Source organism: Microtus pennsylvanicus, chromosome 18, assembly GCF_037038515.1.
Source record: "Microtus pennsylvanicus isolate mMicPen1 chromosome 18, mMicPen1.hap1, whole genome shotgun sequence".
NCBI classification, from domain to species: domain Eukaryota; kingdom Metazoa; phylum Chordata; class Mammalia; order Rodentia; family Cricetidae; genus Microtus; species Microtus pennsylvanicus.
This window is the reverse complement of record NC_134596.1, coordinates 28493504-28519427: the sequence shown is the minus strand read 5'-3', so window position 1 is coordinate 28519427 and position 25924 is coordinate 28493504. Positions and strand designations below refer to the sequence as shown.

General features: G+C 52.0%; 3 protein-coding genes across 11 annotated transcripts in view; 2 read left to right on the top strand and 1 right to left on the bottom strand.

Annotated features, from left to right (window-relative positions):
• The first annotated feature begins 586 nt into the window (after positions 1-586).
• Unc45a (unc-45 myosin chaperone A) lies at positions 587-15726 on the top strand. Of its 2 annotated transcripts, none has more exons than XM_075952417.1 (21): positions 587-699; positions 1151-1563; positions 1747-1908; positions 2094-2130; positions 2286-2604; positions 4478-4570; positions 5014-5181; positions 6714-6882; positions 7335-7505; positions 8529-8700; positions 9068-9368; positions 10650-10744; positions 11510-11651; positions 11952-12092; positions 12306-12433; positions 12604-12670; positions 13059-13172; positions 13413-13528; positions 14585-14702; positions 14809-14964; positions 15119-15726. In XM_075952417.1, exons 5-21 carry the CDS (start codon positions 2386-2388, stop codon positions 15374-15376), a joined length of 2628 nt encoding a protein of 875 aa, XP_075808532.1. In that variant the 5' UTR covers positions 587-699; positions 1151-1563; positions 1747-1908; positions 2094-2130; positions 2286-2385; the 3' UTR covers positions 15377-15726. The 2 variants fall into 2 exon arrangements, with proteins under 2 accessions (XP_075808532.1, XP_075808531.1); XM_075952416.1 differs by having other exon boundaries at positions 611-699; positions 2429-2604.
• Positions 15727-16496: 770 nt separating this feature from the next.
• Rccd1 (RCC1 domain containing 1) overlaps positions 16497-25924 on the top strand; it is a 10943-nt gene continuing 1515 nt past the window's right edge. The window contains exons 1-8 of one of the 4 annotated variants that reach the window (XM_075952267.1): positions 16497-16699; positions 17136-17435; positions 17597-17993; positions 18082-18203; positions 22501-22599; positions 22878-23048; positions 23670-23699; positions 24011-24563. In XM_075952267.1, the coding sequence (XP_075808382.1) occupies positions 17267-17435; positions 17597-17993; positions 18082-18203; positions 22501-22599; positions 22878-23048; positions 23670-23699; positions 24011-24162 (1140 nt within the window). In that variant the 5' untranslated portion in view covers positions 16497-16699; positions 17136-17266 and the 3' untranslated portion in view covers positions 24163-24563. Of the gene's footprint in view, positions 16700-16971; positions 17436-17596; positions 17994-18081; positions 18204-22500; positions 22600-22877; positions 23049-23669; positions 23700-24010; positions 24564-25924 lie in introns of those variants that run through there. The other 3 variants (XM_075952264.1, XM_075952263.1, XM_075952265.1) reach the window with 3 other exon arrangements.
• The window catches only part of Prc1 (protein regulator of cytokinesis 1), a 21351-nt gene continuing 19974 nt past the window's right edge, over positions 24548-25924 (bottom strand). For all 5 annotated transcript variants that reach the window (XM_075952253.1, XM_075952255.1, XM_075952257.1 and 2 more), the window contains one exon: positions 24548-25533. In XM_075952253.1, coding sequence (XP_075808368.1) covers positions 25462-25533 — 72 coding nt within the window. In that variant the 3' untranslated portion in view covers positions 24548-25461. The remainder of the gene's footprint in view (positions 25534-25924) is intronic.

The following is a 25924-nucleotide window of genomic DNA, read 5'->3' as shown; positions in this document are numbered from 1 at the left end:
GTTCCTCCCTCTGCTTAGGAAAGCATAGGCAGTTCGGAGCCAGGGGCCTCACAATTCCCAGAAGATGACAGGAACTCAGTTGCTCTCATCTCTCCAGAAGCCTGTGATGGAGGAGTTTCCACCCCTGTGGGCCTTGGGGCTTTAATTTCAGGTTCCTTATTGTCGGGAATCATAGCTTAGGACTACAACTGAGGCGGAGGTGACCCCTCATGGGCCTCCAGAGGAGTCCAGCGCCTCTCCTGACACACCTGGCTGTAGGGCTGCTGGTGCTTTTCAGTTGGATGAGCCCTGCCCACCCCACCGACCTCTCAGGTATATACACTTCCCCTGTCCTCTGAGAGCGACCTCAGCAGCTGAGAAAGCTAATGGTGAGGGGTGAAGGAAGCCTCCTCTCTTGGTAGGAAGCAGGACCCCGTTTTGCACTTCGAACCGGGTGACGAGGGTGTGGGTAACCTCCCTCCTCTATAGCCTTCTTGCTTCTCTTCCAGCACTGGCTCATCACCCCCATTTGTGCCAGACCACGCGCGACGCTGAAGGCCGCCACTACCCGGGTTTCTTCTGTCCCCGCCTCTCCGACACTTCTGAGGAAGCCTACTGTTGCCACCTGCAGGCGGCCGGGGGTTCCTGCTGTACCCGGGATGAATTTGAGGCCCTGTACCAAGTAAACCTGTCTACTCTCCAGCCCCCGCCCATCCTCAGGTGAGAACTCTGGTCCCAGATCCACAGGACACTGGCAGCGTGCGCCAGGGTCTTGGGCTCTGGCCTTAAATTCTGCGGTGGGAGGCTGGTAGCTTCCAGACTAGTGGAGAGGAAGTCACGTAAATCATGATTAAAACGACTCTGTTAAAAGGAGTTAAAAGTGACCAAGCTGCTGTATGTTTTGTGGACTTTTTTTTTTTTTCTGAAGGGGAAGGGAATGGGATGTGTCAATAGAGAGGATCTGGTAGCCCACGAGTTACACACATTGTAGTAGGGGCTTTAATTCTGAATCTAGCTGCGTTCGTCTTCAAGACACTCGCAAGCCCCCACATTTGGTTGCAAACTATGCGTAGGTAGTATTTATTCCGCGCTTTCTCTGACTCTCCGGGTCCCGTCACCGCTGACTTGTCGCAGTCAGTGTACGATCTTGATTCTCTCCTCTCTCCCACAGGGGCCCAGGCCCGCTCCTGGCACTGGGCCTTTACAGTCTACTGCTGATGGCACTGATGACCGCAGATTTCGTGCACTTCTTCCGTGGTCGGAGCCGGAGAGGACGCTTAGACGCCAGCAGCCGCCTCCTCTCTTCTCGGGCCTCCGCGGCGCGCCCCCTACGGGTCCCAGTGGGAACAGACTAGACGCCCCTGGAGCGTCCCTGAGCCTAAACCTGCGCCTGCGCAATGCAGCCGAGCACCCCGCCCTTGCACGGCCCCGACGTCTTCTTTGCCTCGCCTTCTTTGGCGTAACCCTGACGCATTGCTGGGGCGGAGCAGCTCCCGGCATCTTCCTGAGACCAGAGTTGCATTTGCTCCAGAGACTGCTCTTGCGCCGGGCCGGCTCTGAAGGAAGCTCAGCTCCGCAATGACTGTGAGTGGTCTAAAGGACCTCCGAGCCCCGATCTTCTCTCCCGGGGTGCACGCTGATCCTCCTGTGAGATCTCACCTGAATACCGTCACTCCGTATCCCTCCTTAGAGCCCTCCTCGGGGATCTGCCCGGACCGGGCTCCTCTCCCAGCTGCGCTGATCCGCCCACTGCCTTTCTCTCCCCAGGCCAGCTCAGCCGAGCAGCTGCGGAAGGAGGGCAACGAGCTGTTCAAATGCGGGGATTACGAGGGTGCCCTGACCGCCTACACCCAGGCCCTGAGTCTCGGCGCGACGCCCCAGGACCAGGCCATTCTGCACCGAAACCGGGCTGCTTGCCACCTTAAGCTGGTGAGGGAGGGGGTCGGGTTGGTCTAACCTGGTTCTACCTGGGTCTGGGGTTGCGCCTAGGGCTGAGCATTTCCTAGCCATCCACGGTTGTCAGGTGTCTTTGGGCATTGGTAGTGGGGGAGTCAGTAGAACAAGGGCGCCCATTGCTACTCGATTAGAGCAGGCTCCTGATCTTTCTCTTCCAGGAGGATTACAATAAAGCAGAATCAGAGGCGTCTAAAGGTAGGGGGGTGTGGGCCCTCATATGAGGCTGTGGGTCTTCTGTGATGGGCAAGGACTCTGGGACCACTGAGCCTTCCCTTCCTCCACTTCCTCTGATCCCAGACACTTGTCTTTCTATTTGCTTTCCCACTTCTTCGGCCTTTGCTTTTCTGCAGCTGCCCTCACCTTTTCTGAGGCTGAAGCTCCGAGCTCCACATTGGTACCCCCCACCTTCCTCTGGCCCTCAAGATCTTTCCCTACTGCTCTTGCCTGGAGATGGTGGCCTCATGGGTGCTGACAGAGCTCCTGTTTATCTCAGCCATCGAAAAGGACGGCGGGGATGTCAAGGCGCTTTACCGCCGAAGCCAAGCGCTGGAGAAGCTGGGCCGCCTGGACCAGGCTGTCCTTGATCTGAAGAGATGTGTCAGCCTGGAGCCCAAGAACAAAGTTTTCCAGGAATCCTTGAGAAACATTGGGGGCCAAATTGAGGAGAAGGTATGTGAAAAATCAAGAGAGGATGGGGATGGCCTTGGTCAGGGTCAAGGATGTAAACACAATGCTCAAAACAAGGTTTAATAATGCTTGCTTAGCCTGGCCGGATGGTGGTGGCACACACCTTTAATCCCAGCACTCGGGAGGCAGAGGCAGGTGGATCTCTGTGAGTTTGAGGCCAGACTGGTCTACAAGAGCTAGTTCCAGGACAGCCAGGGCTGTTACACAGAGAAACCTTGTCTTGAAACAAAACAAAATAATACTCAGTGTGTTGGAAGAAATTGAATTAAAAGCATGGTTGTTTGGTGCGTGTGAAAGTTTATACACTTGGCAAAGACTGAGGCGAGGATGAAAGTGGTGTGGCTCTGTGTGCGCGTGCGCGTACTCTCACAGCTGCTGGTGAGGGTATGCATGGTATGTTTCCTTTAGGTGTCAGTATTAGTTAGCCAAGGCTGACCCTTTTCTCACTACCTACCTGAAGCAGGCCTTGAACCCCTGATTATCCTGCTTCCAAAAACGCTTTTATTTATACCTGGGCAGGGTCTCATATAGCCTAGGCTGGTCCTGGTTGCTGTGCAGCTGAAGATGACCTTGACTTCCTGTCTATACTTTTCAAGTGCTGCGATTTCAGGCGTCTGGATTTTTCTTTCAGTCTTGTTTATAGTTAGAGAAACTTGGAGCCTGCCTAAATGCCCAGCCACGAGAGCAAAGCTAACCAGGCTAGGTCAGTGCTGTTGTTTCTGAGAAGTGCATCATGAGTGGTCGTGTGGAGAGGGCTGTGCTGTACGGTGGATGGAAAAGTAAAATATGCAGAAATACACCCAGGAGAGACTTTTACCACCAAGCTCATGACCCGTACAGTGTATCATGTCTGCGCACACTGGGTAAATATGTCTAAACACAGTGAAAGATAGTGCATACATCCAAAGCCTGTTAAACTGGGAGTTCGAGGCCGGCCTGGTCTACAGAGCGAGTTCCAGGACAGCCAGGGCTACACAGAGAAACCCTATTTTGAAAGAAACATTCACACACACAAGCCTGTTAAAAATGTACACCAAAGACCAAGTGTAGTGGCACACTCAGGAGGTGGAGGTAGACAGATCTAGGCAGATCTTTGTGAGTTCAAGACCAGCCTGATAAAGAGAGAAAAAATGTGTGTGTGTGTGTGTGTGTGTGTGTGTGTGCGTGCGTGCATATGTGGTGTTTATCAAAATGGTAACATTGGAAGAAAAGAATGAGATTAAGGAGGTTTTCAAAAAATACTTTGAAGCCAGGTAGTGCCTTTAATCCCAGCATTCAGGAGGCAGAGGCAGGAGGATCTCTGTGAGTTTAAGGCCAGCCTGGTCTACAGAGTGAGTTCTAGGACAGCCAGGGCTACACAGAGAAACCCTGTCTCAAAAAAACAGCAGCAGCAACAACAAAACCTTTGACTTATTTATTGCACACACATACACAAATGCACACGCACACACACAGGGCATCAAAGGGAGGGTTAGCAGCTCCCTCGCAACCCTCCTGGTGTCTCGTAACTGACTGCCAAGTTCGGTGCCGTATTACATGCTTACGTTTTTACGCTGCTGTGGTGTAGCTGGCACTACTGGAATGGGTTTCCTTGTGACTGACAAGATGCCTGCTCTTCTGAAGGCTCTTCCCTTCGCTTCGGCAGGCCCTATTGCCCAAGCAGGAAGAAGTTCAGAGAGGAAAACAGCCCCGGGAAGTTTAGGAGGAGATGCCTGGCAAGTCTCTTCCTGCCTGCCAGGGTTCCTAGCTGTTGGCCTTGCGCTCTGAGCCTGCCGGGGAGGAGAGTCAGGGAGAACTCGGAGGAAACATGACGTGTCTGGCCAAGAAAGGTGACGTACTCTGTGCTTCCTCGCAGGTGCGGTACATGTCCTCAACAGATGCCAAAGTCGAGCAGATGTTTCAGATACTGCTGGACCCCAAAGAGAAAGGCACAGAGAAGAAGCAAAAGGTACAGGTCCTGGAGCGAGCCTCTAGGGCTCCCGTAGGTGCCCTTTTACTCACCAGTGTGGGCCTCAGGAGTCCTGCTGGCCCGCACTGCTGTAGGTTGAGCCTCAGGCCATGCCTCCTGTATAGGAGCTGTTGGGGATCGGGTCCTTAGTGTGAGGCAAGGAAAGGGAACTAGTGTTGCCAGAGCACCTTGGTGGCCCTCCTGGAACCAGGAGCCTGCACACAGTGTGACTGAGGCGCTGTTCTTGCTCTTGAAGCCCTGCTAGGGACCCCATTCTAGCCATCACCTAAGCTCTCTTTGAAGAGAAAGAAGCTGAAGTTCCGAGGGCGGAATTTATGGCTGGCTAAGGAGAAGCAGCGAGGTCCAGAGCTCAGGGCCTGTCTGCTTGCCCTGACCTTGGAAGGATGTCGCATCAACATTAGAATGTGCTTCCTTTGGTGTAGGCTTCTCAGAACCTTGTGGTACTGGCCCGAGAGGATGCAGGAGCTGAGAAGATCTTCCGGAGCAATGGGGTTCAGCTCCTGCAATGCCTGCTGGACACGGGAGAGACCGACCTCATGCTGGCGGCCCTGCGCACACTGGTCGGCATTTGCTCTGAGCACCAGTCGCGGGTAGGTGGTGTGGAGAGATCTAGTTATTGCTTCAGTCTGTCTGTCTGTCCTTTTGTCTATGAATTCCACCTACCTGTCTACTCTTCCACTCCTTGTCTTCTCCAAAAACAGTTTAAAGCACAGATAGGAGCTATACAGCTATGGGGAAAAATAAAAAGAACAGAAAAGACAAATATAAATTAGGATGGAGTAACCAGGCAGTGGTGGCACACGCCTTTAATCCCAGCACTCAGGAGGTAGAGTCAGGCGGACCTGTATGAGTTCAAGGCCAGCCTGGCCTACTAAGTGAGTTCCAGGACAGGCTGCAACGCTACAGAGAAACCCTGTCTCAAAAAGCAAAGCAAAACAAATGAACAAACAAAAATCAAATTAGGATGGAGTGGGACCAGAAAGCACAAACATAGCCTCCTACATCTTGTACTGTCCTGAAGCCAGTTCTCAAAGACACCTGGTCACTTCCCCACTCAAGGCTGCTCAGAAAGGGGTTTTGTCTTTTCCAAAGGTCAGATTCCTTTTCCTCTGGAGAGGAGAGATGCCAGTGATGTCACCAATAGCATCTCTGCCCTGGAGATAGTGACCTGGTCAGCAGCATGGATGGTGCTGTCCTGACATGGACAGTGCCACAAGAATGGCCCTGCCCCTGTGCCTGGAAAGTTCACACCCGCCCTGCTCGGCCATTGCTGTCTGGACCCAGGAGATAGGGACTTAGTCTTTGGTTGATCAGTATGTTTTTATGTGTATACTTAGAGTCAGGGTTTTCTTATGTAGTCTAGGCTGCCTTGAACTCATGGTCCCTGTGGGATTTCAGTGTGTGCTGCCATGCTGGGCTCTTTGATTGCCTTTAGAGGAGTCTCCAGTTCCAAGAAGGCTAGATTGTGAAGTAGTTCAGTGAAATCTGTTGAGGCTAAGCCTGGGTTATATTTAAACTAGTCAAACCATGTGTGTCCTGCCACAGCCTCTAGCTCCCCCGAGTCTGTGTGGGCTGGGATGAGCACATCAGGCCTCCTAGGTTCTCTAGCTTACAAGGAAGATGGAGAAGCTGTGCAGGTCTGCCCCGTGCATGCTCACACCCTCAGGTGTGCACAGACCCTCCTGCTGGGTTTGGGAAGGAGCTTGCCTCTTATGAGGATGCCTTGTCCAGGTGTGCTTCCTTCTCGAAGAGAGATGAGACCAAATAGCTGCTCCCGGGGCTTGTCTTCCCCCCAGCTACAGAGAGCAGAGGAGAGCCAGGTCTCTGTAATATGTAGCCTTGGCTGTCCTAGAACTGGCTGCTATCCTGCCTCCGTCTGGGATTGCAGGTGTAGGCTACCACTACCAAATGGGATGCTTTCTTTCCATCCTTTCTGAGAGGAAGCATGGCACGAACCCAGGTCCTACTTTTAACCTGCTTTCCTTTTCGCTTGGAGCTGGCGGCCCTTCCACCCCAGTGTTGGCTCACTTCCCAGCCACGCTCACTGATTCACTGCTGTCGGGAGTCACCGTTGGGCTCCCCTTTACCCACCAAGCCTCTGTCCAATTCTTTCCTGCCCTAGACGGTGGCAACCCTGAGCGTCCTGGGGACGCGGAGAGTGGTCTCCATCCTGGGTGTGGAGAACCAGGCCGTGTCGCTGGCGGCCTGCCACCTGCTGCAGGTTATGTTTGATGCCCTCAAGGAAGGTGTCAAGAAAGGCTTCCGAGGCAAAGAAGGTGCCATCATTGTGGGTGAGTGGAAGCTGTTGTGGAGGGGATGGGTGGAGCTGAACTCACCCAACCAATCCTTCCAGGATGAGCTCTGTAGCTCCAGGAATGTGGCTTAGTGGTGATGTTTCACCCTAGATGCTTTTGTTTTGCTGAGACGAGGTCTCACCATGGAAACGGACTCTCACTCAGCCTCCCAAGTGCTGACATTATATGCTTGTGTCTCCATACCCAGCTTTTCCTTTGGATTCTAATAGCCAAGGTGCTTGAGGAGAAAGCTGGGCTTAGCTTAGAACCCAGGAGGGAAGCCTCCTCTGCCTGTGTCTGTCTGACAGTTGAGGGGTTCAGCAGTCACACAGGGCTGGGTCACTGTAGAGCCCACTAACTTAGCGTTTTCTGTTGTGCTGTTTTGTCTCTGCTGTGGAGGACTGAACCTCTTATGTCATAGACATTGATCACTCGTGTGTTGTCGCCAGATCCTGCCCGGGAGCTGAAGGTCCTTATCAGTAACCTCCTGGAGCTGCTGACTGAGAAGGGAGTCTCGGGCCAAGGCCGAGACAATGCCCTGACCCTCCTAATTAAAATGGTACCCCGGAAGTCTCCGAAGGACCCCAACAATAGCCTCACACTCTGGGTCATTGATCAAGGTAGGTGATACAGTTTAGGAAAACTTGCCTGGGTGGCCGAGGCCTGCCTCGCTGTGGGAGTAATGAGAAGAGCAATTGTGTACGGCCACTTGCTTGTCCTGAACTGCTCTCTATAGCTCTTCCAGTCCCTGTAAGGAACACAGAGACAGACCCTCCAGTTGTGTGTGTGCGTCATGTGTGTCTGTGCAAATGCGTGTGCATTGGACAGTCCCTAAGAAGGCCAATCAAAAGGCAGTGCCATCTTTCTCTAGTTGCAGGTTTTTTTAAAAATCACATTATTTTCTTTTAAACTTTTAAGACATTTTTATTATATTAAATCTTTCTCCTTTACATATCGCCCCCCTGCCCCGTGTGTGTGTGTGTGTGTGTGTGTGTGTGTGTGTGTGTTCAAATACCATGACACTGGTGGACATTAGGATAACATGCAGAGGTTGGTTTTCTCCTTCTACCATGTGGGTCCTGGAGATCGAACTCAGGTCATCAGAACACTGTTACCTGCTGAGCCATATCCTTGGCCTGTTTTTCTTTTTTTTTAAATTTATTTATTTATTATATATACAATATTCTGTCTGTATGTATGCCTGCAGGCCAGAAGAGGGCACCAGACCTCATTACAGATGGTTGTGAGCCACCATGTGGTTGCTGGGAATTGAACACAGGACCTTGGGAAGAGCAGGCAATGCTCTTAACCTCTGAGCCATCTCTCCAGCCCCCTGGCTTGTTTTTCTTAGTGACTCTGTGTTACTACTACTCTCAGAGAAAAAGACAATTAAATCAGAACATAGCAATTTATACTTCTCATTTTCCCAAAAAGATAAATAAGAAAGGACTTGTGAAGGCCCTGCCTGACGCCCACCGCCAGGCTCCTTTGAACCCCATGGCTTCACCTCTGCCATGCCTCAGTTTGCACTCTGACCTTCCTGACAGAGAGGCGGCCTTGCTTTTCTCTGCATCTCCAAGGCTGGCTCTTCCTTGAGGGGTGGGCACCAGTGGAGGCACTGTCTGAGTGGGGTGTCTTTCCAGGTCTGAAGAAGATTCTGGAAGTGGGGGGCTCCCTGCAGGATGGTGCTGGGGAGCTCACAGTGACAGCCAACAGCCGCATGAGCGCCTCCATCCTCCTCAGCAAGCTCTTCGATGATCTCAAGTGTGACGCCGAGAGGGAAAACTTCCACCGGCTCTGTGAGAACTACATCAGGTGAGGGAGGCCGCTGCTCCCGCTGCCAGGGGTGCCAGCCGGAAAGCGACCGGCGTTCAGCATGGAGGGCAGCCTGAAGGGAGGACTAGAAAACTAAAGTGATCCCCAGCACCTCCTATGGCTTAGTTGCTTTTCTGTTGTGGTGAAGAGACACCATGACCACTTATTTCTGGTGGTATGTCACCAGCTCAAGTGGGGGGTAGTTAATGGAAATTGGTGGTTGCTGTTGTGAAATGGCCAGTCTTTCCCTCGGCAGGTTTTCAGGATAAGTAGCGCCAAGCGGCCACCTAGCATAGATAGGGGAGCTGGGAAGAAGAGGCCCCTTATGTGTGCCTCCCCGTGACAGCTGTCGCTCTGTGCCCCTCAGGAGCTGGTTTGAGGGCCACGGGCTGGCCGGGAAGCTGCGAGCCATCCAGACAGTGTCCTGCCTTCTGCAGGGCCCATGTGATGCCGGCAATCGGGCCTTGGAGCTGAGCGGCGTCATGGAGAGTGTGATCGCTCTGTGCGCCTCTGAGCAGGAGGAAGAGCAGCTGGTGGCAGTGGAGGCGCTGATCCACGCAGCCGGCAAAGCCAAGCGGGCCTCCTTCATCACTGCCAACGGTGTCTCTCTGCTCAAGGACCTCTACAAGGGCAGCGAGAGGGACAGCATCCGCATCAGGGCCCTAGTGGTGAGACGGGAGGCCAGGGTGGGCAGTCAGACCAGATCAGCTGGCATCCTCTGAGAAGTAGACACAGCACCTCCCTGGGGCTACGGGAGTGGGCTGGCTCCTGCCACTGAGGGGCTTATGATCTAGTGGGGAGATGATGTCTAGGGGTGCGGGGTGTCTCATACTGTCCCCTCCGTTAAAAAGGCCTATGGAGAAGCAGAAACTGCACGTTTGGGGCCTTTCTAGCATCTGTGAGCTGCTGCAGTCAGCACTGTAGGGTCTGGTTTTCCGCCGACGTCGTCCTTGTTGGTTTTCTGTTGCCGTGATAAACACCACGACCAAACACAGCTGGAGAGGACAGACTGTATTCCATGTTACAGCTCAGATCAGAAAGGGAGGGCAGGGCAAGAGCTCCAGGCAGGAGCGCAGAGTCAGGAACTGAAGCGGGCACTGTAAAGGATCGCTGCTTCCGGGCTTGTTCCTCATGGCTTGCTCAGTTTGCTTTCTTATACACCTCAGAACCACTTGCCCAGAGATGGCATCTTCACAGCCACCTGGGCCTTTCCACAGGCCAGTCTGATGGAGGCAATTCCTCAACTGAGTTCCTTCTTCCCAGATGAATCCAGCTTGTGTGAAGTTAACAAAGAAATCGGCTAGCACAGGCAATTTGTCCTGGGTTTCTCTGTCTTGTAAGAATTTAGGCCATGGCTAACGTACAGGGTCTTTCCTTTTTTTTTTTTTGAGCTGGAATCTCAGTAGCCTAGGCTGGCCCCAAACTCATTATGGGGCTGAGGCTGGCCTTAAACATTTCTTCATTCTGCCTCTACCTTCCCAGGGCTGAGATTACAGGTATGAACCACAATATCTGACACAAAGATTGTTTCGTTTTGTTGTTGTTGTTGTTTTGATTTTGGTCTTTCGAGACAGGGCTTCTTGAGACAGGGCTTGTAGACCAGGCTGGCTTCAAACTCACTGAGATCCGCCTGCCTCTGCCTCCTGAGTGCTCGGATTAAAGGTGTGCGCCACCACTACCTGGCTACAAAGGACATGAAAGGGGCAGACCAGTCAGTGTGGAAAGGGCTCAGTATATAGAAAGCTAATGTGTCGGTTTTACCAGGCTCTGTGTCCCGTAGCCGCCTCAGTAGGTGACTGTTGCCTGCGGAGGACTTGTTGATTAATTAATGTTTGGGTTGCTCCAAGAGCCGCGACAGAGGGCCCAGGAGGGATCCCCAGCCAGTTAAGAGCCAGGCTGCTGTCTCTGACCTAGTCACCAAATAGCTGGTCCTTGTCCTCTTCCTCCAGGGACTCTGTAAGCTCGGATCAGCTGGAGGGACTGACTTTAGTATGAAGCAGTTTGCCGAAGGCTCGACTCTCAAACTGGCCAAGCAATGCCGGAAGTGAGTTATCGCATTTCTCCATTTGTGGGACAGATCTTAAGAGCGGCTGTGCGGCTGCAGAGATGCTCAGCGGGGGAGGCGTGGGGGCCTTAGACACCCATGTTAGGAAGCTGGGTGTGGGGGCTGGAGAGATGGTTCAGTGGTTAAGAGCACACTGACTGCTCTTCAGAGGACTCAGGTTCAAGTCCCGGCACCCACAGAGCAGCTAACAACTGCCTGTAACTCCAGGATCTGACACAGACGTCCGTGCAGGCAAAACACCAGTGCACATAAAATATAAATAAATTATTAAAAAAAGAAGAAGAAGCTGGGTGTGGCTGTCCGTGTCCCTGTGGGCGGAGACAGAAGGATCACTGTAGCTTCCCTCAGTGAGAGACCCTGTTCCAAGGGAGGACGACAGAGAGGGACAGCAGGACACTGGTGTCCTCCTCTGGCCGCCATGTGTATGCAGAGAGTTGTATGCATACAACTTTGAAAACAGGGTGTGGGTGGAAGGTGGAGCTAGCTCCTCAGCTCCAGTGTCACAGGGAGGCCCAGGCTCCTGGCTCTCCTCCTTGTCCAGGTTACTCCTTCCTGCTTCCACTTCTGCTTCTTGTTGCTGGATTTTGTTTTTCCGAGATAGGGTCTCCCTAAGCCCAAGCTGTCCTAGAACTTATGACCCTCCTTGTCTCTGCCTCCTGCGTGCTGAGATTACTGGCACATGCCACCATGTCTGGCTCCGGCTTCCTGCCTCTGATGGTCATCCGCTGTCATCCATGTCTCTAGGTGGCTATGCAATGACCAGATTGACGCGGGCACTCGGCGCTGGGCCGTGGAAGGCCTGGCTTACCTCACCTTTGATGCCGACGTAAAGGAGGAATTTGTGGAGGATGAGGCTGCTCTGAAGGCCCTGTTCCAGCTCAGCAAGGTAGCTCTGTGGGTTCCTGTTGTCAGTCAACCTAGGGGCAGGACCTGGATGAGAGCTTGCCAGGCTTTGGCAGGTCTCACCAGTGTCCCTGGTGATGCAGGGCCAGCTAGCTGCTTTGTGTGGCCTTGGTGCCTACAGTGTCTGGGCGCACAGTTGCCCCGGAGGAGTTAAGAGCCGGGATTGTGAGCTCTGAGTCTGGGGTTGAGGCAGGTTCCCAGTGTCACCCTAAGTCCCAGGTGGGGCTGTGGGGGTGGGAGAGAGGCCGTGCTGCCCTGCTGAATGCCCTTCTATCCTGGCCAGTCCGAGGAGAGGCCAGTGCTCTTTGCAGTAGCCTCGGCTCTGGTCAACTGCACCAACAGCTACGACTATGAGGAGCCCGACCCCAAGATGGTGGAGCTGGCCAAGTATGCCAAGCAGCACGTTCCTGAGCAGCACCCTAAGGTATGGATGGGTACGCTAGGAGGGCCTAGGGGTACCTGCTATTAGCACAGTTGAGCGAGTGAGGAATCCCCAGCAGAAGGCTATCCCTTAAACTGGCTGTTTCCAAGCTGTGTCTTGGCTGTTTGTTTCGACACTCAGCAGACTCCGCTGTGAGAAGACTCCATATTTCCCTGTCTAGTACCCTAGGGGTTCCTCAGCTGCCTCCTTTCGTAGGACAAACCAAGTTTCGTGCGGGCTCGTGTGAAGAAGCTGCTGGCAGCAGGGGTGGTGTCAGCCATGACGTGTATGGTGAAGACAGAGAGCCCCGTGCTGACGAACTCGTGTAGGGAGCTGCTCTCCAGGTCAGCCAGCCTGCCTCTTCTAACTCCCGTCTCTGCCTGCTACATGCCTCGGGAGAGGGACCTGTGCTGTGGGAGTCCTAGAGCATTTGGTTGCCTTACTAGCTGAAGAATGGAATGCCTGCCTGCCAGAGCCTTGGACCCCACCCGCCCACCATGCCTTCTCCCTGCAGGGTCTTCCTGGCTTTGGTGGAAGAAGTGGAGGATCGAGGCACCGTAGTGGCCCAGGGAGGAGGCAAGGTAAGCTGCTTTCCGACTCCTTCCTGATCCTGAGCATCCACCTATAAAACATGACTCAGTGGCTGCTGGCCTCGGGGGACACTATTGGTGACCACAGGAACTGCCGGTGAGGTGACGCTCATGTGGACAGGTTCTTCGGAGGCCCTCAGTACTCTGGGCCCATAAAGGTCCTGAGTTTGCCTCCTTTTCCCACTGTGGCCCCAGGGCCCAGCACAACCCGTGTTTAGCACTTAATAGGTGGTTTTATTGAGAGACCTCAGAGCGAGGAAGAGTCTGAGCACAGGGTATTCTCAGGACCAAGGAGAGAGTGAGTGAGTGGGTTGATGGCTTGGACCTTAGACTCCCAGGTCCAGGCTGGGCATTGACAGGGCTGGGGCTGTTCTGACAGGCTCTGCTCCCGCTGGCCCTGGAAGGCACTGATGTTGGGCAGACAAAGGCAGCCCAGGCTCTTGCCAAACTTACCATCACCTCTAACCCGGAGATGACCTTTCCTGGTGAGCGGGTATGTGTCTCCTTGTTCCAATCATGACCTCTCCTGTTTCCTCCTTATGCCCTGATAGCTCCAGCATGGGCTTCCCCTCGTGATCAACAGGAAAATGGCAATTTTGCTGAGTCCTGGGGTAGGGGACAGCTGTAGAGAGTGCCATTGTCACAGGCGGGCTCCATGCTGTGGATCAGTGGGGATGGGACAGGGTGGGGAGGTTGCTGCAGCGGACGCTCTGATAGGTGGGATGTTTCACAGATCTACGAAGTGGTTAGGCCCCTTGTCTCTCTGCTGCACCTCAACTGCTCAGGACTGCAGAACTTTGAGTCTCTCATGGCCCTAACGAATCTGGCAGGGATCAGCGAAAGGCTCAGGTAAGGTCCCAGGGGAGCTCGGCATAGGGATTGGGGTGAGTTCCAGTATGCACTCTACAGTTTGGAAAACAGCTCCTGGTCATCGTTTGTGCCTCACAATAACTCCGGTGTAACATACAGATGAAGAGGCATGCCGAGGGCGGTGCCAAGGTCGGTGCTGAGGAGGCCCAGGGTGAGAGCAGTGCTCTGAAGTCAGATTGCCTGGGGTTCAAGTCTAGGGCCCTAAACACAGTAGATAGAGAAGCCGCAAGCAGTTAGGCTCCAGGGCCCCGACTGTGCCCTCCACTTCCCCCTCCTTATCCCCAGGCTGCTGACACTCAGTGGCTCGCTGTATGACCCTAAGCAAGTCTTTAAGTCATTCTGCCTCAGTTTCTCCTCTGTGAGTTAGTTAAGTATCTAACCCATGAAGCAGTAGCACAGAGAGTTCCTTGAGAAAATGTATATAAAAGGCTCTAGCAAGCGCAAGAGGGTGCGGCGGTTCATGCCAAGGGAGGCCAAGGGAGGAAGATTGCTGGGAATTCTAGGCCAGGCCAGGCTATAAACTGTCTCAAAAGCTCTCCCCTCCCCCCAAAGCCCTTAGTTCATAGGTACCTGCCCTAGCAGTAATCACAGTCAACACGCCTTAGCTGTTGTTACTAATTGTGACCTAGGCCACATTGCTCACTGCCCAGCCCAGTTTCCCCTTTGGCCAAATAGTCATGGTAGCCACGCCCACACTTTCGCCGTGGAGTGAGGTGAGCATTAGGTAAGATAAGTCAAGCATCATGGGGTTGTGTTGAGTATTAGGTGAAATACTTCAAGCAGCTTGGTCAGGCTCAGTGCTCAGATGATTGGCGTTTGCGTCGCCGTTGTCACCACCGTCCTGCTCTGCTAATTGCCAGCATGTCTACCGGGCCAGACGGCTGGGGAGCTCTGGAGCCGACAACTGGGAGAGGAAGGTCCTTGGACTTTGCTGGGGAGCAGCTCAGCTCAGAGCTCAGCCACGTGGGGGATAGGGTAGCGGGTTATGGATACGGAGATGCTGGTCCTGCAGACCCTGCCACCTCTGTCCTGCAGACAGAAGATCCTGAAGGAAAAGGCTGTGCCCATGATTGAGGGCTACATGTTCGAGGAGCACGAAATGATCCGCCGGGCAGCCACCGAGTGCATGTGTAACTTGGCCATGAGCAAAGAGGTGAGGGGTGGCCCAGGTGGTCCCCGTGACAGGGATGCGAAGGGCCCTGTACTTCTACTAGGCTTTGTGCCCCGGTGGCATGGTCTTTGCTTCCATCTGGTCACAGGTGCAGGATCTCTTTGAAGCCCAGGGCAACGACCGGTTGAAGCTGCTGGTGCTGTACAGTGGAGAGGATGACGAGCTGCTGCGGAGGGCTGCTGCCGGCGGCCTGGCAATGCTTACCTCCATGCGGCCCACACTCTGCAGCCGCATCCCACAAGTGGTAAGTGCCCGGCCCTTGTAGGGGAGGATGAGGGAAGTAGCAACTCCCAGCATGGTGGCATTGCTGTTCTGTGCGGGGAAGTCCTGGCGTATAGATGCGTTTTCTACCAGGGTTGAGCCTGTTGCTGGGTCTTCACACCTGCCATTTCCCACAGACCACACACTGGCTGGAGATCTTGCAGGCCCTGCTTCTAAGCCCCAACCAAGAGCTCCAACACCGGGGTGCTGTGGTAGTCTTGAACATGGTGGAGGCCTCAAAGGAGATCGCCAGCACCCTGATGGAGAGCGAGGTGCTGGAGATCCTGTCAGTGTTGGCCAAGGGTGAGGAAAGCCCAGTCACCAGGGCCGCTGCAGCCTGCCTCGGGAAAGCAGTGGAATATAGACTCATCCAGCCCAACCGGGACGGAGAGTGAGGATCGGCCCCCGGCCCACAGCTCATGCATCTGCCACCCACTGCAGCACTGAGAGCCAGGACAGAAGCAGCTTTGGCCAACGGGGCTGGAATGCTGGACCCTTGGCTCTTTTCCCCAGCTGCACTTTGGTGTTCTGTTCTGAGAGATCACACACTACACAGCCCTGCCCAGCCAGCACTCAGAAGGGTCCTATATTTGTGGAGAGCTGGGAATGGATGGGGAAGGTGCATCTTAGCTCAAGCCTGTGGACTATGGGCATCAAGAAGGGCACAGCAGCATCCTCGCTAGCCGTGAGCACCACCAGAGCCTGCCAGCAGGCACACCGCTCTAATAAACTGTGTGGAACTGAAGTGTGTCTTTGTGATGAGGGTGGGAGGCTCTGGGGCAGTAGCTGGGCACCAACAAGTAGAGGACTGGCCTGCAAGAGAAGGAAGTCGGTGGTTTCCCACCTCAGCGCCCATTTATAGTCGAGACTGGGCCTCCATATGGGTAGCCAAGCTGACTTCACACTGACGATCCTGTCTCAGCCTTTAGAGTTGTAGGAATTACAAAGCGTTCTTTGTTAGCTCTGGTGGAAGGGTAAGCCTAAAGCCTAGGAAACTGATCAAATTCCAGTGCCCATGAGATAAACGGTTTTAAGGGAGAGCAGTATATGCTGGCCCCTGGATACATTTGTCGTGATAATTTGAGTTCTCAGTGATTTCCAGTCAGGCAGTGTTTAGCATTTGGGGCTGGTGTGCGCTTCCCTCAGTGAAAATCAATTTTTCTTTAGCTGTACCGGGTTGAAGAAGATTCGGCTAAGCTAGGCGGCTGTGGCGCACACCTTTAATCCCAGCACTCGGGAGGCAGAAGCAGGCAGATCTCTGTGAGTTCGAGACCAGTCTGGTCTACAAGAGCTAGTTCCAGGACAGGCTCCAGAGAAACCCTGTCTCAAAAAAAAAAAAAAAAACACAAAGAAAAAAAACGATAAAAAGATTTTACTCAAACAGGTTCCCCTTCTTGCGGAGGACACCGATCTCTCAGAGGCGGGAAAGCTTAGGGCTCATTGGCTCAGTAGATGTAAACGACAGAGCCTGGGCCAATCAGCGAAGGCACGAATACTACCGCTTCCTGTCTGGACTACGGTCCAGAACCACAACCTCCAAGCTCGAAGGGAATGGCGGGCGTCAGGGCTTGGTCCTCGCCTGCCGTTTCCCTCCGATCTTCATGAATATTCCTTCAGTGATTCCACCGCGTCCTCTGGTGTCGGCGCTCACTGGAGGCTTCAGCCCACTCGCGGGAGCAGCCCGCACGGACTCACAGAGCATTCACGGGGACAGACAGGTAAGCCAGCGCATGTGAGTACGTCAGGGAGCCCGCCCCCATACGCGGTGTCGTCACCGCTCGCGCCTGCGATTGGCTCCGGAAAGGCTGCTGCATCCAATGACCGCCTTGCCTGGCGCGCGGCGCTTTAAACACGTTCTACCCCGCCGGTCTTTCCCCGGAGCTGAGCCCTGCAATTCGCTGGCCAGTTTCTTTCGAGATTTCCTGTTGGGTTCAGGGTATAGGGGCAAGGGAAAGGTCAAGAAAAGATGAATACTTAATATTTTTTACAGTGGATTTGAGCCAAAAGTGGGAGACATAACCAGCTCCAGATAGTCCAACAGTCTCTCATTTGATAGAACCGTTGGCCAAACTCACGGAACGATAGTGGGACGGACACTGATCGCCTCTGATTAGGAGAGTGGAATGCAGATGGTATCCGGTCACTATTTTACAGATAATGCAGCTGTAGCCCCTTTGAAGGCCAGACTCGCCTGTTTCCAATCAGCTTCTCGGGTTGCAACCTTAACCTTCCATCCCATAGCCCACGCCCCAGCCAGGTGGCCACCCACAGAGGGCTCTGTGAATATGGCCAAGGAACAGCATGGGACCTGGTTTGGCTTTGGTTTCTGCGGCTTTGGGCAAGTGCTGGGCTCTGGGGATGGGCGCCATTCGGTGCACAGTCCCGAACCACTGTGTGCCAGTGAGGACGTTTGCCGAGTGAGTGCTAGCTGGAGCTACACTGCCCTGGTGACCCGTGAGTACCCTCACAACCCCACCTCCAGGCCTGTTCCCTGTACACCTGCCCAACCATTCTTATGCCTGCCCAGAAATACCGTACACCCTTTGTCTGGCAACCTCGCTGCACCCCTCCCCGGGTCCTTGGTACGTGTCCCACCCCACTCTCTACCCATGTAGGTGGAGGCCGGGTGGAGCTGTCAGGCTCTGTGAACAGCTCAGCAGATGGCTGCCGGGATGCGTGGGCTTCCGAGGGACTCCTGGTGGTGTTGAGTGACAAAGACGGGTCCAGCACAGAGCTGCGGGCCTGGGCGCCAGGCTCGGCACTGCAGGGGGAGCCCCTCTGGGTCCAGAACCTGGTTTCTGGGGCAGAGGACCCAGGGGAAGATGAACCCTGCAGTGAGACTAGGGCGGGTACCCTACCGCTGCTGCCCAGTGCCCATGCCTACGTGAACCCGCAGCCCCCCTTCTGCCAGCCTTTGGCCCCAGAGCTGCGCGTGCGCCAGCTGGAGCTGGGTGCCGAGCATGTGCTGATGCTGTGTGAAGCCGGTCAGGTGTTCTCCTGGGGTGGAGGCAGGTGAGGACCAGCTGGATGTGATTTGGTGCAGCTCGAGGAGGTGGTCTCTTGCATGTACCCGTTGCTGATTAAGGACTCCCTTGATCAGGCACGGACAGTTGGGCCACGGGACGCTGGAGGCGGAGCTGGAGCCAAGGCTGTTGGAAGCCCTTCAAGGCCTCCGGATGGCTGAGGTGGCTGCGGGTGGCTGGCACTCTGTGTGTGTGAGTGGTGAGTGACCTGGGGCTGTCCCCAAACAAGCTGGTGAACTGGTGATCTTGGCCACTGCTTCCTCTTGTGGTTTTTGTTTTGTTTTGTGGGTGGTCTAGCCCAGGCCTCATTCCAAACTCAACCCAACCCAGTCATCTCTAGTGTCTGCAGATTCGGCCCATTGTCTCCACCACCCTCTTAGGCCTTGCCTGCTGGGGTTGTTATCGCTGTTACTGGATTCTCCTCCACTCCCACCCATCTGCTAGACACCAAGGCTGCTTTCTAAAAATACTCCAGAAGGGAAACACACTTATCCTGGGAACTGCTAAGAGACAGCTCAGCCAGAAAGAATGGACAAGGCTGCATATGCCCGTGGTGGTACCCGGGAACTGAACCCAGGTCCTCTGGAAGAGCAGCCAGTGCTCTTGACCACTGAGCCATCTCTCCAGCCCCAGAAGCTACTGATCTGTCTGATTGGGGCTCTCAATCCCCCCCCATGTTCTCATGTGATAGCCCTAGGAGGCAGTGGGGTCCAACCTGGGCAGGAAGGCAGAGGACAGGACTGGAAACAGCCTAAAGGGAAGTTTTCACACCTAAGAATTAGGAGTTTGTAAGTTTCAGGCTTACAAAAGAGGTTGAAGCATAGAGGTATCTTATCAAGCAAGGCTTCCTAGTTTACAATCTTTACCTTTGTCCTGGTGCTTAACTTCTGTTTCATCTGACTTCCAAGTGAGGATATTGTCATATAAATACTTCTAGGGCTTTGTTATTGTATTTGGAAAGCGCATAAAACACCAGCACAGACTGAGCATTTTATAAATTACTGTTACTGAATGTTGCGGTCAGTCTCATTTAAGGCCAGCCTGGCCTCAAATGGACTCACCTTCAACTCTGTCTTCTTGCCTCTGCCTCCCAAGGAGTGTTAGTGACTAGTGTGTCCTGATTAGTTTGTTACCAACTTGGCACAAGCTAGAGCCAAGGGGAAAGTGAGACCTCAATTGAAATTGGCCATCAGATTGTCCTAAAAGTAAGTCTGAGGGGGCATTTCCTGGATTGATGGTTGCTATGGGAGATCCGCACCTACCAGGGGCTGGGCCACCCCTGAGCAGATGGTTCTGGGTGCTATAAGAAAGCAAGGGTAGCAAGCCCTGACATCATTCCCCCCCGTGGCCTCTTCTTCAGTTCCTGCCTCCAGGTTCCAGCCCTGACTTCCCTGAATGATGGACTGTCTTACTAAACTTCCTGGGTTGCTTTTGGTCATGTTTTTTTTTTTTTCCACAGCAATAGGAAGTGACTAAGCACTATAGTAACTAGCTCCAGTCCTCACCTAATATAGAGCCTTGGTGCTACGAGAAGGAAGGCAAGAGAGAGGCAGAAGCCTACAGTAGGACCAGTGGAAGATGGGATTGAAAAAGGGCACAGGTGCCAGGCTGTGGTGGCACGTGCCTTTAATCCCAGCACCCGGAACCCGGGAGGCAGCCGCAGGTGGATCTTTATAAGTTTAAGGCCAGCCCGGTCTACAGAATGAGTTCCAGGACAGTGGGGCTACACAGAGAAACCCTGATTTGAAAAACAAAAAAAGAAAGAAATGAGTTTACAGGATACCTCAATGCCTTTGAAAGGGATACAGTGGGGACTTCTAGGGCTACCCTAGTGGGGGAGATAGGTGACAGTTTTGAATGAGATTGAAAACAACGGGGCGTAGTGGTGCACAACTTTAAAGCCAGCACTTCGGGGGTAGGTGGATCTGTGTGTGGGGCTAGCCTGCTCTACACAGTGAGTTCCAGTACAACTATGGCTACACATTAAGATCCTGCCCTGGAGTGGGGGGAGACTAAAAAGCTGATACCATCTGATCCTGGGCTAAGATCCTGCCCTGGAGTGGGGGAGACTAAAAAGCTGATACCATCTGATCCTGGGCTAAGATCCTGCCCTGGAGTGGGGGAGACTAAAAAGCTGATACCATCTGATCCTGGGCTAAGATCCTGCCCTGGAGTGGGGGAGACTAAAAAGCTGATACCATCTGATCCTGGGCTAAGATCCTGCCCTGGAGTGGGGGAGACTAAAAAGCTGATACCATCTGATCCTGGGCTAAGATCCTGCCCTGGAGTGGGGGGAGACTAAAAAGCTGATACCATCTGATCCTGGGCTAAGATCCTGCCCTGGAGTGGGGGGAGACTAAAAAGCTGATACCATCTGATCCTGGGCTAAGATCCTGCCCTGGAGTGGGGGGAGACTAAAAAGCTGATACCATCTGATCCTGGGCTAAGATCCTGCCCTGGAGTGGGGGGAGACTAAAAAGCTGATACCATCTGATCCTGGGCTAAGATCCTGCCCTGGAGTGGGGGGAGACTAAAAAGCTGATACCATCTGATCCTGGGCTAAGATCCTGCCCTGGAGTGGGGGGAGACTAAAAAGCTGATACCATCTGATCCTGGGCTAAGATCCTGCCCTGGAGTGGGGGGAGACTAAAAAGCTGATACCATCTGATCCTGGGCTAAGATCCTGCCCTGGAGTGGGGGGAGACTAAAAAGCTGATACCATCTGATCCTGGGCTAAGATCCTGCCCTGGAGTGGGGGGAGACTAAAAAGCTGATACCATCTGATCCTGGGCTAAGATCCTGCCCTGGAGTGGGGGGAGACTAAAAAGCTGATACCATCTGATCCTGGGCTAAGATCCTGCCCTGGAGTGGGGGGAGACTAAAAAGCTGATACCATCTGATCCTGGGCTAAGATCCTGCCCTGGAGTGGGGGGAGACTAAAAAGCTGATACCATCTGATCCTGGGCTAAGATCCTGCCCTGGAGTGGGGGGAGACTAAAAAGCTGATACCATCTGATCCTGGGCTAAGATCCTGCCCTGGAGTGGGGGGGACTAAAAAGCTGATACCATCTGATCCTGGGCTTTTTTTGGTTGGGAGACTTTTGATGACTGTTTCTATTTCTTCAGCAATTATAGGTCTGTTTAATTTGCTTATCTGGTCTTGATTTAATTTTGACAAGTGATATTTATCCAGAAAGTTGTCCACTTCAAGTTTTCCAGTTTTGTGGAGTATAGGTTTTAGAAATATGACCTGACGATTCTCTGTATTTCCTCCGTGTCTGTTGTTATGTCCCCTTTTCATTTCTATTTTGTTAATTTGGGTATTCTCTCTCTGCCTTTTGGTTAGTTTGGATAAAGGTTTGTCTATTTTGTTGATTTTTCTTCAAGAATCAGCTCTTTGTCTCATTGATTCTTTGTATTGTTTTCTCTGTTTCTATTTTGTTGATTTCAGCTCTCACTTTGATTATGTCTGCTTCTTTTTGTTCTAAAGTTTTCAAATGTTCTGTTAATTCACTACTGTGGGATTTTTCTAGCTTCTTTATGTAGGCGTTTAGTGCTCTGAACTTTCCTCTTAACCCTGCTTTCATTGTGTCCCGTAAATTTGTAGACCAAGCTGGTCTCGAACTCACAGAGATCTGCTTGCCTCTGCCTCCCGAGTGCTGGGATTAAAGGTGTGTGCCACTGCCACCCAGTTTGTTTTTGTTTTTCAAGACTAGAGTTTCTCTGTTACAGCTCTGGCTGTCATGGAGCTCACTTTGTAGACCAGGCTGGTCTTGGACTCACAGAGATTTGCCTGCCTCTGTCTCCTGAGTGCTGGGATTAAATGATTAGAGCCACCATCCCCTGGCTCTTGGTCAAACTTACTCTTAAAAGATTAACTTTTAATGATGTATATGTGTGTGGGGGTGGATGCATGTGGGGGTGACCAGAAGAGACTATCAGATTCCTTGGAGTTGAGTTCCAGGTGATTGTGAGCTACCTGGTGTGGGTGCTAGGAACTTGAACCTGGGTCCTCTGGAGAAGCAGCAAGCCCTCTTAACCATTAAACCATCTCTCCAGCCTCTCAGTACCTTTTTTCAACATGGCAAATTCATATTGATATTGCTTCCCCCTGCCTCTCCTGGTGACTCTGCCCTCTTCATCCCTGAGCTTCCTGCCTGTCCTCAAGTCCCACCTAACCTAACCTCTTCCTTATTGGCTATTTATTTCTTTACTAAACCAATGAGAGCAACACATCTTCACAGTGTACAAAAACACTATTCCTAATATAAAGCATCCAGGAAGAGGGTGGAGACATTGAGGCCAGCCAGAGAGGTGCATAGTAAGGCTGTCTAGGACAAGGAAGCTGCTGGGTCTTGGGAAGGGGGCATCTTTCTTGGGTACTTGGACAGGGTAGCCTTTACCCATCCCTAGGATGTGGAAGTGGGAATGTGTAGAGGATGCGGGTGGATGGAAGGGTTTCGATCTGTTTCACAGATCCTCTTGGTCTCTTTCAGAAACTGGAGATATTTATATCTGGGGCTGGAATGAGTCAGGGCAGCTGGCCCTGCCCATAAGGAGCCCTACAGAGGACAGGAAGAGAGTGAGTGGAGGAGGTAAGGTCAAGCTCTAGGATTCTTTACTGTGTGCTAGACACTGAGGTGCGGTGCTCAGGATCAGGACTCATCCTGGCAACTGCTGGACAGACAGCACTCCTTGGTGTGGGAGGCTGATGCTGGTTTTGGCACAGCACAACCGGCAGGTGTGTCGAGTAAGGGCTGGGCACCAGTTCTGGCACTAGAAAGTGTTTTACAGAGCAACTGTAGGAAGATGCAGTGTGTGGATGAGGTTTGCCTCCATGCTCAGAATGTTAAACATTATAACCATTCTAAAGCCACAGAATTGAATGAAGATTGTCTCAAAGAAGAGGAAGCAGCTATGACTGATGTTGGGGCTCCTGCCCCCTTCATAGCCATCCAGCCCTTCCCAGCTCTACTGGATCTTCCCATGGGCTCAGATGCAGTCAAGGCCAGCTGCGGATCCCGACACACAGCCGTGGTGACACGTGAGTGGACTGGCTCAGCATGAGACAGTATTCCATCCCATTCTTTAGCTGGGGGCGCAAAAAATAACACTTTTTTAATCTTAGCAAGAGTCTCACTTATTATGCAGGCTTGTCTCACTCAAACTCCTGGGCTCAGACTTTAGAGTAGTTGGGACTATAGGCACATGCCACTGCATGTGTATGCTAGGGACTGGATCTAGGGCTTCTCACGTACCAAGTAAGCACATTACTGAGCTATGTTTTTGACAAAATTTACCCTATTATAGCCTCTTTTGATATATACTTTATGATCAGCTGTCTCACTTTCATGCTGGGCATGGCAGCACACACTTATAAATCCTAATTCTTGGGCTGAGGCAGGAGGATTGGGACTACATAGTGGAACTCTGTTTCAAGTCTTATCAACTAAAAACAATAAAAAGGTTACTTGCATATCTTTAACAGCTCCACAGCCTCAGACCATAGGTTCTTCCTTCTAGAAGGAAACCTGCCCAGTCTAGGGTGTGACTCCATGTGTTCATCTCAGAATTCCAGCGTGCTGTCTATGGCTTGTGCCAGGCCAGGTAGTATCTTGTCTAACTAGCAGAACAATGGTGGCAGCTACTTACTCTTTGGTTACAGGAACAGGAGAACTCTATACCTGGGGCTGGGGTAAGTAAAAAGGGTTTGTGATTCTTCCAAGGGGATAGAGCAGTTGACATAAAGCCACACAAACAAGAGGGGTAGGAGCTTCAGCCTGACGAGTGGGAGGAGAGCTGAAAAGTTGTGTGTCTCCCTTGGGTGGGAACAGATGTCTGCCAGACAGATGCCTCTGACCATCTTGACATAGGAAGCAGGAAAGCCTAGAGGAGTCATTGCCACTGTCCTCTGGGCGACCCCAAAATTTGCTTGGGCTTTGAAGCTTCCTGGCTTCACAGAAGGCCAGCAATGCCTATCAGAGAAAGGGGCTTGCTACGTTCTAGGTAAATATGGACAGCTTGGCCACAAGGACAGCAGCAGCTTGGACCGACCCTGCCGTGTGGAATACTTCGCTGAAAAGCAACTCCAAGTAAGGGCTGTCACCTGTGGACCCTGGAACACTTATGTGTATGCAGTGGAGAGAGAAGAAATCTGACATATGTCATGTGAACCCCCAGGTTGCTAATGGAGCCTAGGTGAGAATGAACTGTCACAAACCAACATAAGTTTAGAGACAGGGATGCAGATTCCTACCTCAGGGTTAAAGGTGCATGACTCCATGATAAGAACCAATGTTACAAAGCATGTAGGAAAGAGCTGAACATGTATATAAATGTTTATTTTTTAGAGCAGGGCTAGGGATCAAAAGAATCCTAGACTTTGTGTGCTGGATAAGCATCAATAGCTAAGTTATGTATACCCTAGCCCAGCTTCACTAGTTGCAAAATGAGAAAATACATGAATAAAATAGTATTACCCAAATGAGAAAGACTCTTAATCAACAGAGCAAAGCAACAATTGATTTGGAGAAAAAAAACATGTTTTCCAAAGGTAACTATATACATTTTATTTTAATATATTTAAAAAGAGAACATATATATTTGAGTAAAAGACAGCATGTTGACACAGACCGAGTTTTAAAGAATCATTTACTGTGTTGGCACACGCACAGAATAAATAATAGTGCTTTGGGAAGAGTAGTGATCCTCTGGGTGCTTAAAGAGCCTGGTGGGTGTGTGATTGCAAGGACACTGCCTTTTAGATGTGCAAAGTTGCTCATGTCCATGCCCCAAATGGCCCAACCCACCCCAAAAGCCTCTCCATTTTGTTGTCAACTACAAGAATAACTGTGCATAGGGAGCACAGGGCTGGAAGACAGGTCAGACAAGCACATGTGTTCATACACACACTTCATAAAGAGATTGCACTATATAAATGCTGGTACTGCTACTCTTTGGGAGCAGGTCAAGCCATCTCAAATGCCAGAACACAAGAAATCCTCATTGGGATAGTGCGGGGTGAGGGGAATAGGTCTCTGGGTTAAAATCAAAGCTACCATAGCTACAGCATTAATTTAAAAAATTGGTAAAGATGTTAACTGCTAATTCCAGGTCTACAGGCCAGAATTGTTTCATGTCTCATACTTCAAGGCTGGGCACAGTCATTTTCTCATTTTTCAGTACAGTAGTGAAATAAACCCTTGACCATTCTTTAAATAGAATTATGGGGTAGAGCAAACAAATTAGGTACCAGATGTTAAAATGTGTACTAGCAGTCATAACTAGATTTTCAGGCTTCCTCTGTGGTACTCATGCCTCAAGTTAGGCCCATGGTATCACAACAGGGTTGTTTCAAACACACCTAAACTGAAGAAAAGCTATAAAGTCACCCCAGTATAACGAGTCAGTCCAGTCTAGGCACAGGAAGCCACAGCTGGCTAACTGGTCAAGAATTCTCAGGACTGGATGTTGGTTGAATTGAGGATTCGAGAAGTAGCGTCAGCTCTGGAAGCCTTTGAAAGTTCTCGCTGTTGAAGAATGAACATCATCAGTGAGAGAACTAGTGCAGGCCCTTCCACTCAAACTTGCAGCACAAAGCCCTCAGGGCAGTTTCCCCAGAGTGTTCCATTTACTCAGTGTGCTAGGAACACACTGAGGAACCTGAGCACCATTCTGTAAAGTCACAGGCCCAGGACATGTGCACATGTGCCCCGCTCTGAGCCTCCATCAGTCCAATCTTAAAACTTCAAGAGAAAGCCTTACATTCACAAAGTTGCTTGTGTAGTTTGTGTTGTAAAGCCAAGCAAGCAACAAGCTTTGTTTTTTCCTGTCCCTGTTGGGATTGAACCCCAGGGCCTTGCACATGAGTAAAACAAGGGTCAGACCGTTTATCTACCAATCCCGGGGGCTGAGGGCTTT

Bases quoted from the DNA above. Each gene is read 5' to 3' on its own strand.
- Unc45a (XM_075952416.1), top strand. The intron at 9,369-10,649 runs GTGAGACGGGAG...CTCTTCCTCCAG, and splicing joins TCCGCATCAGGGCCCTAGTG to GGACTCTGTAAGCTCGGATC. The intron at 11,652-11,951 runs GTAGCTCTGTGG...TATCCTGGCCAG, and splicing joins CCCTGTTCCAGCTCAGCAAG to TCCGAGGAGAGGCCAGTGCT.